This window comes from Cebidichthys violaceus, unplaced genomic scaffold (assembly GCF_023349555.1).
Source record: "Cebidichthys violaceus isolate CVI_PGR_0920_01 unplaced genomic scaffold, fCebVio1.0.p SCAF_5, whole genome shotgun sequence".
Taxonomy (NCBI): Eukaryota; Metazoa; Chordata; class Actinopteri; order Perciformes; family Stichaeidae; genus Cebidichthys; species Cebidichthys violaceus.
In genome coordinates this window covers 2,827,198-2,844,442 of record NW_027176705.1, presented here as the reverse complement: position 1 = coordinate 2,844,442, position 17,245 = coordinate 2,827,198, and the positions used below count along the sequence as shown (strand labels likewise).

At 39.8% G+C, this 17,245-nt stretch overlaps 1 protein-coding gene across 1 annotated transcript in view; it reads left to right on the top strand.

Moving 5' to 3' along the window:
- The window catches only part of LOC137887546 (potassium/sodium hyperpolarization-activated cyclic nucleotide-gated channel 2-like), a 61,915-nt gene that overhangs the window by 18,284 nt on the left and 26,386 nt on the right, over nucleotides 1-17,245 (top strand). Inside the window, exons 2-3 of the mRNA XM_068730627.1 lie at nucleotides 1,325-1,748; nucleotides 15,405-15,566. Of these exons, the coding sequence (XP_068586728.1) occupies nucleotides 1,325-1,748; nucleotides 15,405-15,566 (586 nt within the window). The remainder of the gene's footprint in view (nucleotides 1-1,324; nucleotides 1,749-15,404; nucleotides 15,567-17,245) is intronic.

Here is a 17,245-nt window from a genome sequence, read left to right as displayed (position 1 = left end):
CAGTGAGCCAGCATACCAGGGCTCAACAATAAGCAGTGCCTGATTGCCCAGTAAAATGTCACGTCGGGCTAGTGAATCTAGCAACTTGGGCAAATGGTAAAAAATAATTTAAAAAAAGCAATTAACCTTTGTTTTTTTCCGGAGCTGAAAATGGAAGTAGCTTAGGAGTGACCTATCTCGCTACAGTGAAAAAAAACAAAAAACAGTTGAACCATGATGAACAATACACTGATGCTGAACCAGCTAAATGGAATTCAGCCATCATTAGTTTATTATTAACAATTTTCCCACTGTGAAATGTCAATATCCTTTGTGGAAAAAAAACTATACTATAGAGGTTACACATAAATGTAACAATAATAAGACATGGTTAACATTCACAAATGAATTCTTTCTTTTTATGGATTTCTAACTGTTTTGTACGATGAGTCTAAGAATAGTCCGTGTCACATCGTATTTTTAAAGCCATGAAAAAATGGCAACTCTCCTTTGGAATGTGTTTTGCCACAAGCTGTGTTTTACTATAATACACTGCCGCTCAAAAGTTTCGGGTCAGCTGTTATATTGATGTTTTTCTTCTTTCCTTCAACAATGACCATTTCAATAGAGACAAAAACACTATAAATCAGACAATAAATGTATTTATATTTATATAATTATATTTGAAATAGTTTTGGCCCCAAAAGAAGTGTTACATGCCAGGGGAGAATACAGTTGTTACCATGTTTCCTCCAAATACCCCAAGATTTGTTTGTGCACTTGATAGGACCTTGTTCCTTTTTAAATCTGCACACATTGTGATACTTAGCTTCTTGTTTCTTTTAGCAATGACAGGCAATTTCTGCTATTCTTATTCAACTGCTTCTCAGAGGGATCTTTGTTTCTTTCAACCCTTTCAATTGTCAGTCTGGTTGAACCAATGTACAGCATTTTATTCTCCATTTACAAAGCATGACTTTTTTTTGCAAGTAGTTGATACAAAATAACATCTATTTGAAAATACGTCTTTCTACAACCTCAAAGTATGAGTAGTAGTCCTCTCAGCTATCTCACTGTAACGAATCAAGCTTTTGTGGCAGACGACCCCAAACATTGAGCGGTAGTGTATATACTTCATGATGCAAAGAGATATACATACAGTTTGTATATCATACATCATACAGTCCATATAGAATTAGTTTTTAAAGCACACAGAGGGTAACAAGATTATTGTTACCCTCTAACTGGGCAGGATGTTGCTAAGAGTTAGCTAGATCATTTTGCTATGTTCTGACTCTCTTTTACCATTCCATCTCTGTCTTTCTACATTTCTATTTGCAATAAGGTTTTACTGGGACTTGACCATGCTGTTGCTGATGGTGGGCAACCTCATCATCATCCCCGTGGGCATCACATTCTTCAAGGATGAGCACACGCCCCCCTGGATTGTGTTCAACGTGGTCTCCGATACCTTCTTCCTCATGGATCTGGTCCTCAATTTCAGGACTGGCATCGTCAAGGAGGACAACACGGAAATCATCCTGGATCCGCAACAGATCAAGATCAAGTACTTGCGGAGTTGGTTTGTGGTGGACTTCATCTCCTCCATCCCCGTGGACTACATCTTCCTCATCGTGGAGACGCGCATCGATTCGGATTTCTACAAGACAGCACGCGCCTTGCGGATTGTCCGCTTCACAAAGATTCTCAGCTTGCTGCGGCTCCTGCGTCTCTCAAGACTCATTCGCTACATCCACCAGTGGGAAGAGGTAGGAAATTGCACCATAATTTGTTTTATTGTATAGTTGTGCCACTTTCCTGTATCATGTATGTGATGCCTGCTTTTTAATTTGGCCTTGGCAAACTGGATTCCCTTGATATCTAAGGGGATTCACACAGAGAACAAAAAAGACAAATTCAGAGAAAATACCATGGTAATCTCATACAATCATACTATTTGATGAAGCTTGTCAACCACATTGGGCTTCACTTTTTGAATATGATTATAATACAAATGATTTTCCCATGCTGAGGAGTTACTGTGAGTCTGTTTGCGGATATGTACACCTTTCCCTTTCCCTTGAGAAGAAAATATGGATAGATGCTGCTTCTGATTACATCCACCCTTGAAAGGAGTGAAGAGGCTCTTTTGCTGTACCCCAGTCACCGATAAGTTAATGAGGCCGGATGTTGATTAGCATTTTCCCTGTGTGAGCCCATCCAGCTAGCAACAGGACCACAGAGCCCAGAGAGGCATTGCTGTGATACAAGTATGATTATGATTGTGGCAATAATTAGAAAAGTTCCCATTGCACTCACTGGATGGATCTTGTTGTTTTGTCTCAGAGGTAAAAGGTGCAAAGTGAAGCATCAGAGTCTCAGCGTGGCGTCAACAAGAAGACACTCCACTAGAGCAGTGGTTCTCAACCTTTTTTTAGTGATGTACCCCCTGTGAATTATTTTTTCAGCCAAGTACCCCCTAACCAGCGCAAAGCATTTTTGGTTGAAAAAAAGATGTAATACACAGCGCTGTGCCATCAGTGTCTGATCTATTAAACTGTCAACACAGAAGATTGCATTGTTGCATTGAACTGAGTGCTTTTGCGTTTACATTTTAGTGAGAAATTTGTGCTTGTGCTTCACTCCAAAGCTTTCTGTCCCAGGTCAGGGTGCTCCTGCTTCACACACACCCAAAACTGTGTGAGTTTGGATGTGGCAAACTTCATCTGGAGCCCACGGTCAGATGACACTTTCAGGAGTTTTTCCTGATAAGTGACAGGTAGCTTGCTTCCGTTTGCTTCGGACAAGAGAAATGGGTTTCTCACCCATTCCAGCTGTGCAGATTTATCCTCCATGTCAGGAAAGTAGGAATGAAAATCTTGCGCTGCCCATCATTGATGCTGCTGTGTCCGTGCAGATGCTGCTGCAGGATTTCGAGCTCATGCCGTTTTCACAGAAGGTGTTGACATCATCAAAAATGTCCACTCCTGTTGTTTTCCACTCCAAAGTTTTGCAGAATAGTATGTGCTCATAAATGTCGTCAGTATCGATGTATCTCACAAAAGCAACAAGTTGTGCATTTCCACTGACATCTGTGGATTCATCCAGCTGGAGTGAAAAAGAGTCACTAAGTTTTCACACAACTTGCTCGACAATGTCTGTTCCCATTGTATCTACTCTGCGGCACACAGAGTCATTTGATAAAGGCACAGTCTTTAATTTCTCTGCTGCGTTTGTGTCCAGCATGGTCTCAGCCAGCACAACAGCGGGAAGGAGCAGGTCTTCAGCTATAGTGAATGGTTTCTTGGCTTTAGCTATGAGCAAAGACACTGCATAAGAGGCCTCCAGGGCTTTGGCTGATGTCGTGGAGGCTTTCCGCATCGTGTCTTGAGATGACCTGAATTCAGAAAGTTTCCTCTTAAAAAACTCAGGTGACTTACCAACATGACTTGCATGTTTTGTCTTGAGATGCCGCTGTTGGCTAATCTCTCCCCACAGAAAACACACAAAGCGTTGGGTGGGTTGCAACTCGTAGATGTAAATCCCATTAAAACATGACGGAACTGACGGAATTTTGCCGGCTCTGGTTTCGCCTTCTTTGGCACTTGTCCCTCTGTGTTTTCAGCAGCTGCTACACTTCAACCACGACTCCATTGTTTGAGTTTTCAAGGCCGCAGTGATTGACAGCTGATGACTCAGGGTTTTTAGGATAGTGAAATTGAATAGCCTACTGAATATAAAATTCAGTTTATAAACTTATATTTTATATTTATTTATAATTTTAAATATATTTTTTTAAATCTTACGTACCCCCTGGAGTGCCTTCACATACCCCCATTTGAGAACCACTGTACTAGAGGATAATAGTATGTGACAGTTAGGGCTGATTTGTTGGTCAGTCACAATATAAGTGAAAATACGTGATCATTTAATAAATGCTACTCACGAGTCAGACTACTTCTTAGAGGCTTAGTGCTTTATAATGAACTGCTGTTTGTCATTCCACATATCCTCTCTAAAAATAATCAAAGCTCCAGACAAACTTGTATTTCATTGAGGCGATGAGCGGTGCAGGGTGGAGGCTTTAGTTCAGGGTTAGTGTTGATAAAGAGTACTTTGACACAAGATGCGTGCATGGACAACAGATGTTATATTGCTTTTCTACAATTTATACTGATGTCAGAGATCAAAGCAACATTTTCAGTTATTTGTCAGGTTGTTGACCTCGAGGCCAAGAGGCCATTTAACAGATGGGTTTTGCACCTAATGTAAGGAATCCATACATCTTATTTATTGCTCAGTGTAGACTTTTGTGCCCAGATACAGTTCACCTGATCACTGAATTACTTTTTTCATTTTGCATCAAGGAAATAAATAAAATGTTATTGCGAATTACATTTTTGTGAGTTGTTGGAGATCGCATACAAAAGCCCAAAATCAGAAGCAAAAGGGCACTTGCCATCAGCGACGATTGCTCTGTGTGAATTTTCAAAGACGCACTCTAAGAGATGTGCCAATGCGTTGCAGATGCCGGTGAGATATATAGCAGGTTAAATATCTGGAGTCCAAATCCTGCAGTATAAAAATTTGTTTTGACAGGCAATGACAGCAGCAATGACCCAAAGCCAATGAGGATGCAAGACACGGGACAAGGAAAATACCAGGGAAAGTTGGGTTGTTATTTAGGGTTAGGGTTGTTGTTATTTATTTATATATTTCCCTCTAACTCTCTTTACAGAACAGACAATCATGCTACCCGTGTCTCCCTAACAATTCCCTCCTCCATATTCTTTTCTCTATCTTCCTTGTTTTTTCCACTGCAAATCAGCACACAAACGACTTGGATTGCTAGCCATTTTTTGAATGGATGGGCGTGGAATGGAGGAAAGAACTTCTGTCATGCGCCTTTCCCGGTATCACTTCTCAATTGTGTTTTGATGTAGTTTGGAGACCAAACAGTTATGTCTCTCTTTGTGCCATCACTGATTGGAGCCCTTAGATTTTATTAATGATAATAAGATAAGTACTCATCATTTTGGTTCGTATGGACAAATGCCAGCAAACTTTGAAGTAATAATAATAATAATAATTAATTAAATCAAGAACATTTTCAGAAATGAGATCTGTGGCTCGGCTGTGTGAACTACTATTGCTTTAATTTTGCATACACACACAATACAATATTGATACCCTTCAAGAAGCTTGTTGCACACTGTTGTCAAAATGCAGTGCCACTCAGTTAGTCTAGTCAGTGGGTCTGTTCACCTAAATTTATGACATTACATGGACAATTGAAAAGGTTGATTAGCAAGCTGATTGGCAATGAAACTACAATATTCCCAGACTTGCCTTCGGGCATTCTTAAAAGCTCCTGGTTTTCAAATATTCAGCCGGCACTCTGTGTAGAACAGTGTAAGTGTGGCGACATTAATCATGCAAGGCCTCTGTGATGCCATTTCAAAGAGAGGAAAAGTTCAAATGATTCACTGGGGGAGAATCCCTTTGCCACCTTGTGCCTCCATGCATGCCTGCTGCTGTACTTCTGAGCCCAAAATGAAGGCAGAGATACACGCAGTTGAGGCCAGCCCTCATTTGAATAGGGTGGACACACTGACAGTGAGCTGTCACGTGTTCAGTCTGTGCAATGAGGCAACAAAGGAAGGAGAGGAGAGAGGAAGAAATGGCAGAGGGAAATAAAAGGAAGGAAAAAAGAGATTAAAAATCAGTATAGCCCATTGGATTAGTTTATAGATGCTGTTGTTTGGTTGTAATCGACCACCACCCCAGACTAGTCCTTTGTGTTAGAAAGAAAGGAAGACAGTAAGGTGAGAAGAAAACAAAGCAATAAATCATATTTTATCCTTTTCCCTGCAAGGACTTTGCAGGGCAGTGATGACTGCAGCATCTACAAACCACTGATACAATACGACGAAGAGAGGGGACATCACACGCACAGAGCCAGCTGCCATTTACATTTTTTATGCGTGTGTGTGTGTGTGTGTGTGTGTGTGTATGAGGTTTGCTGATGAATGCTAGTTTGGCAGACAGAGTGAAAGGCCAGCTTTGCCTCAGCGCAAGAGTACTCCAGATGAAACCTCACAGAAATGTCATCTGTCAGTGCAGAATAACTTGTCGCCAAGATCTCACCACCTGACTGACTTTTTGACTTTTCCTATTGACAGCTACACTTCAGGCAGCGTGCATGTATCTCATCGCCATTTGAATATTTTGGGAACACTTCACACTTGCCCATCATTGGTCTATTCATCGGCATATCGAGCTTGGGCAGCACATTCTCATTTGTAAATCGTCAAATACGGCAGCTTGGTCAGTAGCTCTAAGCTTCAAACTATGAGGAAATCCGATGGCATAGCATAAAGAGCAAAAACGTCCTCGTAGGGAGGAGGACGGGGTAGACAGACTGTTCAAAGAAGACAGGACATTCACCCAAGAGACAGGTGTTCGTGTCATGTGAAACCAAAAGTCAATCTTGACATACTTGAAGTAACGTTGTGACTGTAACCTACACCACAAACCTAACCAAGATGTTACCAGTGAACACGATAGTTCATTTTGAGAAGACAGTGTATGCATGTAACGAGCAGAAACTGACATGTGCAAAACTGACGCTGTAGGGGTTTGAAGAGCATACATTGGCCACTGACCAAGCTGCTGTATTTGACAAGTTGGGATGTGTTGGCTTTGAGAGGGAAATGTCTTGCTTTTATACTATATATACTAACATATACTATACCTAGTTTTCACAGACTTGAGGCAGGATCCTCGTCATCCGTGACAACTGTGCAATTTTTTGTCCCATTTAATGCCATTCAGTCTGCCATTCTAAATATGGCGCTGCGATAAGGTGCACTTCTCTGACATCACATTGCAGAAGCTGCAGACCTTTGATGTCGTGATGTCCTCCAAAAAGAAAAGCTGATTTATTTTTTTACTCTTATTTCACAAGTATCTGCAAGCTATAAATAGTCCGACACAAATTCATTTGGAGTGTTATTGTTTGAGTTTTGTTTCCTCCTCAAGAAGTCACACAGAGGACACTTCTTCCGGGAAGTGTTGAATACAGCTCAGTGAACTGTACTGCATGGTTTAATGCCTCGTAGAGTGATACTGTGGGGAACAAATTTAAAATTAGAATCTTTTCTCATGTACTCTCTGCGGTGAATAAAGATTTTTAGGAATTCAGAACAAGACAAAGGAATAAAACAATGGCAAATGTACTGAAGTGATGGAGAAGCAATTCATACCGAAAAAGAGAGCTCAAAAGCATTAAACCCGAAGTGCCTGAAGGGGGTCGTCAACAATTTCAGGGATGGGCACACAACAAAAATAGATTCACAAAATCAAAGTAGCAAACTGACTATAGAGATCAAATAGGAACATTTGTCAAAGGGCAACTAAGCTGATCATTAGCTTCACATCCTCACTAATCCTCACTAAACAAATTGCAGTGTGACTTGGACCTTCACAGCAATAGCCCGGAGCAACACGTCATAAATCTGTTTCATAATTGTATGGGGACATACAATAACTAACTCCCACACGTAGTATAGTTCTTGGTCACAACATCAGTGCTCTATAAGTGAAATAACATGTCTGAGGGATATAAAGGTGCTAAATAGGGGCGACCGTGGCTCACTGGGTTAAGAGGGTCGTCTGGTAACCGCGGTTCGATCCTTGGCTGGTACGTGTCCTGTGTCGAAGTGTCCCTGAGCAAGACACTGAACCCCTATCTGCTCCCCGGGCACCTGTCATGGGCAGCCCACTGCTCCATATATATATACAGGGATGGGTCAAATGCAGAGAAAAATGTCCCCTTGAATGTCCCCTTGAATAAATATTCATCCCGGAAGGGGACATTTTTCTCTGCATTACACAAAATTGTGTATAAAATACATTTTAAAAAATCCACTGATGCCTCCCTAGAGCCAAACAATCTTATCTTTAGAGTTGCTTTTCTTTTATGAAACTACTTGAAATGTCAAGGGAGTAGATCATAATCTGACATACACACATGTTTGGCATTGCAATCAATTTATCCATCCATTGATATACTGTATGTGTGTCGAGTGTTTTTTTTCTGCGCATGAGTGTGTGCATGCTTTTGTTGGCTTTGTTGACATGGACTATAAATGCATGTCCTTAAGAGAGCATACTGTGCTAGTGGCCTGAAGCTCAGACATTTTGGCACATAACCACAAATTGTTGTGTCCTTGAGCGTGATGCTTGACCGTTAAACTGCTCCAGTGGGACTTCCCAGAAGACAACAGAGGGGATTTGGGATCAAAGCAGGACTACATTATTTTATAAATTGTCATCAAACAAACTACAGCTCAATTAAGTATTTTTTCAAATATATGAATAAGCTGTTACTTTGTATCTATTATTGTACATTCAGCTTGCAAAAACTTGTACATTACAATTAGATACCTTTACATCAGCTGTGACGTTAAAAATTGTACATTAACACATCAATAATTATAATCCAACAATACATTATAAACTATCTTTAATTGAGACATTCTTAATAAGTACTTTTAGTTTAAGAATATTTAAATGCTAATACTTAAAAAATAGAATAAAATAAATGTAGAACTGTTTCTTGTAATTCTATAATGTGGTATTGATACTAAAGTAGAAGATCTGAGTACGTCTTCCCCCATTGGATTTAAGTACATTGATACTTAAATATTAAATATAAATAAATATATATTTATATATAATATTTATAATATAAATATTGTACATATTGACTATCTCAAGGATTATGATGCATCTCCTATTCAGTTTTAAGATGATTTGAAATGATGTACCACTAATCCCCTTTGTATAGTAATATGTGGAGAGAAGTATTTTATGCAATTCTTCATGACTGACTCTGAATTTTGGGATGTTACATTTACGTTGTCTGACAGTAAAAAGATTGTTCCTTAAATAATGTAAGTATGTGTCTTCACAATATTTTATTGTTGTTAATTTATTTACAAAGCACAAAATTCTCCCAGGACATTCTAGCACGTAAAGTGACGTCTGAAACTACAACCATATCATCTTCACCTCCTTAAAGACTGTAATCCAAACACCACTAACACCATCAGTATCTTTTTGCAGAACTTAAGCAATACCCGGATCCCCCACCAGCTCATTAATCTCCATCAATGTTCTTTTTTTATTTCCTTTTTTTTTTATCACAGCTGTTATAAATTAGCAGATTGTTTCCATTTCCACCATTTTTTTTGCCATGTTGGCAGAATGCTGTTTGCAAACAAGGAGATTTTGGTGGTTGTGGCTATAAGCCAGTGATGACACTGTCATGCATAATGGCATTCCACATGGTGTGCAGATATCCATCACACACGCACAGAACAGACTGCCGTTATGGCGTCTCCCCTGTCTCCCTCTTGTCAGCTTCCTCTTGTCACCGGGATAAAAATAAGACTGTGACCGGATATTCTCCTCATTGGAGTTGTCTCCTGTTGACGAACCAGTGACTTGGATGAGATTAGTCATCCTGTTAAATCAGATTCAAGGCAGTGCACTAATGACTAAGCTCTGAGGGCTTCCTCCTATCGTGCCTGATGCCTACAACATAACAGTCTCGACTGGCCGACCCAGGAAAAATTGCTTTTAGCGTGAATGAGATAAAAAGGCAAAGAAGAGGATATTTTATGGTAAGGTGTGAAGCAAATGACTTAAGGTGTTTGGAGCTATGCAACACCACCTGTGTTTATTTATTTGAAGGTGGCAGATCGTTTATCTCTATTGATATTAGCATCTTGGATTGTTAAGATCTATGACTCTGCCTGCTGTGTGCTGCAGTTAGGGAGAAACAAAGGCATACGTCAGTAAAATACTCAGGTGCTTTGATAGAAGTCAGCCATGTGGCTGCCCCGTGGGTCCAGAGAATTCCAATGCCTTTCATTTCCAGTCAGTAAATCTATACAAAAATATTTAAATAAGGTAAATCAACTAACCCGCCACCCACTCACTGAACCATTACCTTAGCAAAAAAGACTGGTCTTTCAGAGATAAGAAAAGAAGGAAGAATATATTTGATGGGCTATTATTGAGTGCACAATGAGGCTTGCCAGCAATAGTGACAGGTCCTCAGTGTTCTGAATGAGCCTTGTGTGATATCAATATATACCCACAGTGGATTTGCTTAAACTATTACACAAAATATGTGTAATCCTCCAGAAACCCAATGGCGCGTCTTGGTTGGGAGCAGAGTTAGTGTTTTTTGTGATCCGAGCCCTCCAGGCCCGTTTAGACAGATGATGGAAGGGTGTTCCCAGTGGTACACTCCCAGGCCTACTTCTCATTCTCCACATGTGCTTCATCCACCGTGACAGCATGCATGAGCATGACATTTTGGTCAAGGTGTTTATAGTGAGAAATCTAACCCTTGCCCACAGCCTGCTCCCAGAATCCGCCATCATGTGGGATGATTCAAAATAACATGTTGGATTGATTGAGCTTTACTCAGCAAAGGAAAATCATTCTCGCTCAAAAACTGGAAGATGCAGCATGTGGCTATTTACACACTATATGTAGTATATGTAATACAGTGATGTAAATTAATGAAATTAGTACTACTTCTACAGAAAAGACAGATTACATTAAAATAACCAGAAAATCCATCAAAAATGTTTTATGTGTATATTTATAAAAAGTTAGAAGTATGAAGCTAAAACTAAAAAATATTTGTATGTTGCATATATGTTTCAACCTGATTAATACGATTATTATGCTCTTGTGCTAATAAAAGCTCATTCTTTCCAATGTATATTTTAAACCATGTCTTTGTAGCACAAGCAGATGATTCATCAAAACATTGAGCTGTGGGTGCTGAATCTTCAAAACTCGTAAATCACAGGAATTACATGATTTTATTTGAGCATTGAACACAATAATAAATTATTTAAAAGGAGAGCTGTTCTGTTTACGATGCTTGGATTGCACTAATAGATTCAACTTTATTGACATTGTACAGGTACTGAGACAACAAAATACAGTTTAGCATCCAACCAGAAATGCAAAAAGCAGTGTAGTGCAGAGTAATGTACGGCGTGTTTACAGAATTTAATAAAAAACTAATTATAAAACTGTGTAAAAAATTAACAATCCAACTGCTTCAGAAATTTTAATAGTAAAATTTATCTTAATCATTGAACCATGTGAAACCAATCCAAAAGGTTTTGAGGTACATGTGTTGAGGATCAGTCAGCAAAATGGCATCATAAAATAACAATATGAGTGAAGAATTTAGCTTTCTCTTATGTGTCGGGTCGCCATCATGCCAAACATTCATCATCATTAGCAGCACGAGCAGCAAACACCAGATGCCTCGGTATAGTGCTACATCAAATGTGTTTGGGCAGCTACCATCAGCACCATGGGACATATGCATCTATTCTCTCACCTGGATCACACTCTTCTTACTCCATCTGTTTGAGATGATTCTGCAGCTGCCTTCATCCACTCTGTGCCTGTGTGGGCCTGATCGCTGGCCCACAAGGACACAGATTACTTTATGACTTTAGCACATAACCCTGTTTTTACCCCTGTTCTGATTTTTGGTCGTTATTTACTGGTTTTATTTGTCTGTGAATACCTTTTGGTTTATCTTTTCCATTGGTAGTCGCAGTATAGCAAAAGTCAATTTGTGTTAACATTTATTTTACCTGCATTTATGTGTAAAACTGTACATTAGGAGATACAGTATTTGTAGCAACAGTAGTGCTAGTAGCAGCAGTAGAATCAGTTTCATTTTCATTTATTTTATTTTTTTGCCTTGTAACTGAGTCTTTTTCCCCCACACAATTACTGTTTATAAAATACACCCCTAAACTCAAAGTGCTTACAACCTTGTAACTGCTATTTCATTAGTTGCATTTATGAAAACATTAGCATTGACTGACTATAGGTTCTGTGATCTGACCCATGTTTTTGACCCATGTTTTTGATTTAAAAAAAAGGCAAGCAGATATCAGCATGGCTTCTCATATGGAGAGGCCTAATGAGGGTTGTGAGAGTAACAACAAGCCTTTGTGTTGCATCTCCGTGCCCTCATCAATCAAAGCACTCTTGTTTATGCTGATGTTAATACTGCCAGGCTCACTCTGTGTCCCTATCAATTAAAAGAAAGTGGTCAGCAATCCATCAACCTCCATGTAACGAGCCATGTTGTGAAATGGTGTGTATGCAAACAGTGCGTGGACACACGTTTGTGGTAATGTTAAAAAATATAGATCTGCATTTTTATAGTACATGTTAAATCACGCAGAGCACAGACGTCCTGCCGTTTGTGGCCTTTTCTTAATTCACAAAAGGTGTCAGAAATAAAACGAGAGGGAGAAGCGATACAGACATCTAATTTTTTGCCTCAGAATGACCCTTTAACAACCTTCTAACGGAACCAATCTTGGGAACATTTTTTTAGAACTGGAAAGTCTGTTCCTGCTTGGCATGGGCGTATTTGAATTGATTACAGCGGTGGAGAGAGATATGGGAATCACCTTCCTCCAGTGAAAGTACACTTTGGGTTACAAACTGGAGATTTGCATGGTATTACTCATGACAGTTCGCATAGGCTTTATTCTTCACTCGGTGGGTAAGTGCCAGAGGTCTTTTTAGGGCACAGCTACAGTAAGAATGTACCAGGAGTTATTGTTGAACAGTAATGAGTCATTCAGGCTGCGCCTCAAGGTATTGAAAGGAATTTATCCTGCCTCAGAAATATGCTGACACTGTAGAGAACACAGTAGTATTCAGTATATTGACAGTTTCAAGGACAACCTACACAATTGGATGGAACAGTGCATAACACATTAAAGACAATAGACCATTCAATGCTCCATAGAAAGAGTCATTTCCCAAAATTCCCTAGTGCTATGCATAATTTTTGGAAATAGTTCGCCCGTGAGCTTTATGACCTGTACTGCAGCCAACCACCAGGGGGCGATCAAGATGTTATGGCTTTACTTTTGGGGAACTGTCTTGTCGTCCATCTTTCTATAAAGTCTATGCTGAATATACACGGTTATCAAATGAAATGCCCATTGCTTATTCTATACCTTTCTAAGTATCGTGAATTTTATGTCCATGCGTATTCTCTTTGACGTAGAGACACCTTAGTGTCTTATTGGAGGAAGTCCCAAAATACATAAAGACAAATGTCAGTAGCTTGTATCAACATTTGAGATGTAGAGCACAAACGACCGTAATAATAAATAAATAATACAATGTTGTTTTTTTTAATCATTGTCACATTCAACAGTAACCCCAGGTGGCTTTTATTGTAAACGGTAAGAATAGAGAAGTAAAGCGGTATCAGCTGTCGCTGTCAATGTGGGGGCAATAACTAAATAAATACAAAGTAATTTGTGGACAATTGTGTTGGGATTTGTCTTAAAATGGCAAACTCACTATTGAGTCCACTGGTGAGTAGCGAGTGATTTCAGACACAACTTTAAAACAGAAGAAATTAAACTGTTGTCAAACTGTTTGAGAGGCTTTCCTATATACAAAACAGATTTGGAAAAAAACAAATCCATGAGGTCATTTGACATTTTATGTCTCCCCTTACACCTAAATATCCTGCTTGTGTAGCATTAGGCATACAGAGACAACATATCCAGCTTCCTCTTGCAGAGAGCCTGAGAGTAAATATAATATTGCAATGGTAGTTATAGTAAAATGTCAAATGACTAATTTAAAAATAATAATTTAAAATGTAAACAACACTGTGTGCTTGAATGTTTTGTATCTTTGTCAATCCTTAATGTCCCAGGAATTGCTGTTTTGGCATACACATCTTCCATAGCAATCTCCTATAGATTTAAAAACAGCCTGTGTTTTGTAAAGCTTCCTTTTCCTGTCTGAAAATACGATTTCATAAATGAAAAATATATCCGTCTAAATGTGGGAAATGGAAATGGGTACCTCGTGATTTATTCATTCGCCACAGAGTGAATTTAACACTTTAATGTTATGGATTGCCATTACGGCTCCAGCAGAAAATTTTACATCAAACAACATTGCTCAATAGATAACAAACCTTATTTATCACTGTGTTTAAAGGCTCTTAAAACAATATCTCACATTTGTCGTGCAGCTGTGAACAGAAGTGTAGAAAATTAGGGGGATTTGGTGGGTTGAGCAAGAAAAGATGCAGCTAAGCGAATGATTCAGCTTAGGTGATGTTAGAGTGCTTAAGGCTAAACATTTTGAACAAGAGCCCAAAGAAAGAAGAGAAGGGACAGAGTGGTAGAGAGACATGTTGAGTTTCAGTGTGTGTGTGTGTGTGTGTGTGTGTATGTGTGGACAGACAGAGAGTGCGTGAGTGGGGATGTCTCCATCCACTCTGAGAGAGCCTGGCTCCCCTCCTACCCTGAGCACATTTTCCCGGGCATACCTCTGGCTTCATGCTGGCCTGTTGACGGAGCTAAATTGATGTGATTCGATGGTGCAGCAGCACCCACACTGTCCCAGACAAACACCACACTGATCCCTGCCAGCCTTCTTCTTAACACGCACACAGAAAAACTACACAGATACGTACTTACATTTGTTTGTATGCGTTCGGATGGAAACAGAAAAATAAACAAGCCCAGTGCTTTAGGAACAAGCACTAAGATGGAATGTTGGGCAACAAATATGTGGATCTCTTCATCTTCCTCTACATCCTCACCTACTGCTGAACAACAAAGTGCAGATGAAATATCCCCTCTCAGTCACAAGCTCTTAAAAGGCGCTGAGTGGATTTTAATAAGGAGCGGAGCAGTTAGCAGTGCACACCGTGGTCTTCAATGGGATTAAGAGGCTTGAATGTTTGAGGCCATTAAAGTCTACACCAGCCCAGAAGTCCTCGAGCGCCTTATGAGTATATTTATCATTAGGATTAACAAATGCAGCCTGTGAACGCTCCCACCCCAGGAGCGCAGCCACCTCTACCCTTGTACCATTATTGTGTTTGGCTGAGTGGCTGATGATAAGAGCGCTTCAGCACCAGGGGAGATAAAGCTCTGGTCCCAGTCTGCTGACCATCCCCAGTGGACTGCTCTCAGAACAGCAACATCTGCATCCACCAGCTCATCTATGTGCAATAAAAAACACTATGGTTTATACAGGCTAGTACATTGTTGTCTAATTCCTAAACCACAAACCTTGAGCATGATGTGATCAAAGAATAGACCCAGAAGTCATTAAACTGATTTTGGAAAAAGACAATCTCTGTTGAGGACGTGTGTGTGTGTGTGTGTGTGTGTGTGTGTGTGTGTGTGTGTGTGTGTGTGTGTGTGTGTGTGTGCATTGTAATCTAGAGAAATATCAGAGATTTGACCATCAGTGTGTTAAATCGTCCTACCCTAACCCGTTTCCTGGTTACTTCCTCTCCCACTCCTCAGATCTTCCACATGACCTATGACCTAGCCAGCGCCATGGTGAGGATAGTCAACCTGATCGGCATGATGCTGCTGCTGTGTCACTGGGACGGCTGCCTGCAGTTCTTGGTGCCCATGCTGCAAGACTTCCCCGCCGACTGTTGGGTGTCCAAAAATAAGATGGTGGTGAGTGTTTCTCCTGCATCGAGTCCCGATGCCTGCTGGAATACGATTATGCCCTGTCTTATCTCATCTGTCAGCTTTAGTAATTATTGTACTAAATACTAAGATTGCCCTGTAATTTTAAGCCCTAAATCAAATATATTTATCTGCTACATTTGCAGACATTTATTCAATTTGCTAATTATTTTGTATTTATTTGGAGCTCCCAACATCTGTCCACATTGTGAAAGGAGAGAGACACTGAGGCTATGCAGGGAACATTGATTTTCTGAGGAGGGCAGATATTGGACAATACTGGTTGAATATTGAGAGTTTCCAGTGAGCTCTCACGCTGTGCTTTAATGTTGCTGTATTGTTAAAACAGCTGCTGTAGTAGAGCCTCTGTTAAAGCCAACTCATAATAGAGTATCTTTTATTTGCTTATGGAAGCGGACTGTGTCACACCTGATGTGTGACTCTGAATCACCCGCAGCTGATGGCTCTCATGCTAAGTTAGCATGATGTATCAGAGTTATTGTCAGGTATTGTGTTGGGGACCTCAATAGGGATCGATCTGACATCAGTGAATGCTTCTCTTTTCAGTACAACCTACTAATAAATCAACATATATTTAACCCTTAAGGAATGCAGCTGACAAGAGTGGTCCCTAACTGATGGCTTATCAATACACAATTCAATATAAGTGCCAATAGGGCAATGTTTGGGCTTTTGTGTAGTTGGCAACTAATTTCAGAGAAAAATAAATAGATGTCCACATGGTGGAATAAAAGCTTCCTGGATTGTATAGGTTTATTGGCAACGTTTCAGCCAACAGGTTTGCCTCAGTCAGTTTAGTAAATTTAGCCACTTAGTATCCATGTTTGTATGCTATAACGTCATTATTAGAATTTTATATTTATGATACAGGCAGAAATTACTTGTTTCAAGTAATTAAGTAATTCAAGTCAAAGACGGAACACTTCATTTATTACCGGAAAGATGAGAGATTAAACTGTGGCAACAAATTCAAGGAGGCCAACATTGAGGTACACACATACCAGCACTAGTCAGCTGTGTGTTCAGCTCTCCGTGCCAGAACAGATGTCACATGAGTAGTTGCATCGCTCAAGGTATGATGCATTTGGTTCATCATGCCTCACTGCCTCCCTGACATGCTCACTTGTTATATTTAATCATAAGAAACGACAGATGTTGCAAACCACTGTCCCTTGAGATGTTACACACATTAGCTCATTTTAGCTTGTTTTCCATACCTGTCCGATACACACACTCAGGTGAGGTTGTCCTGTACATGGACAGCGTTGGCACTGGGGATCAAACCAGCAGCCTGGTTGAACAACCCTTGACCACCCTCCTTGTTTTTCAATTGTATGGAATAATGTGGATTAAAAGAAAAGAAATGCATTCAGAGTTCTATGTTGCATGTGGGGAAATCCAAATCGTGACTATATCCCACATCCATTTTTTTTATTTCTATTCACTTCATCACAATATAAGATGCATTTTAATACAAGTTCAATATAAAGCCAAGTTGCAAGAGGATTATATCAAATTGCATAAGGCTGAGCTGTCAGGCAGCGTAATGTAAACTATGGTTCATCATTAAATCTTTTTCTGCAGCAGTGAAAACTTGGATATGATCGCTGTATCTGTTGGTATAACTCTCAAAAACATATTTGAAC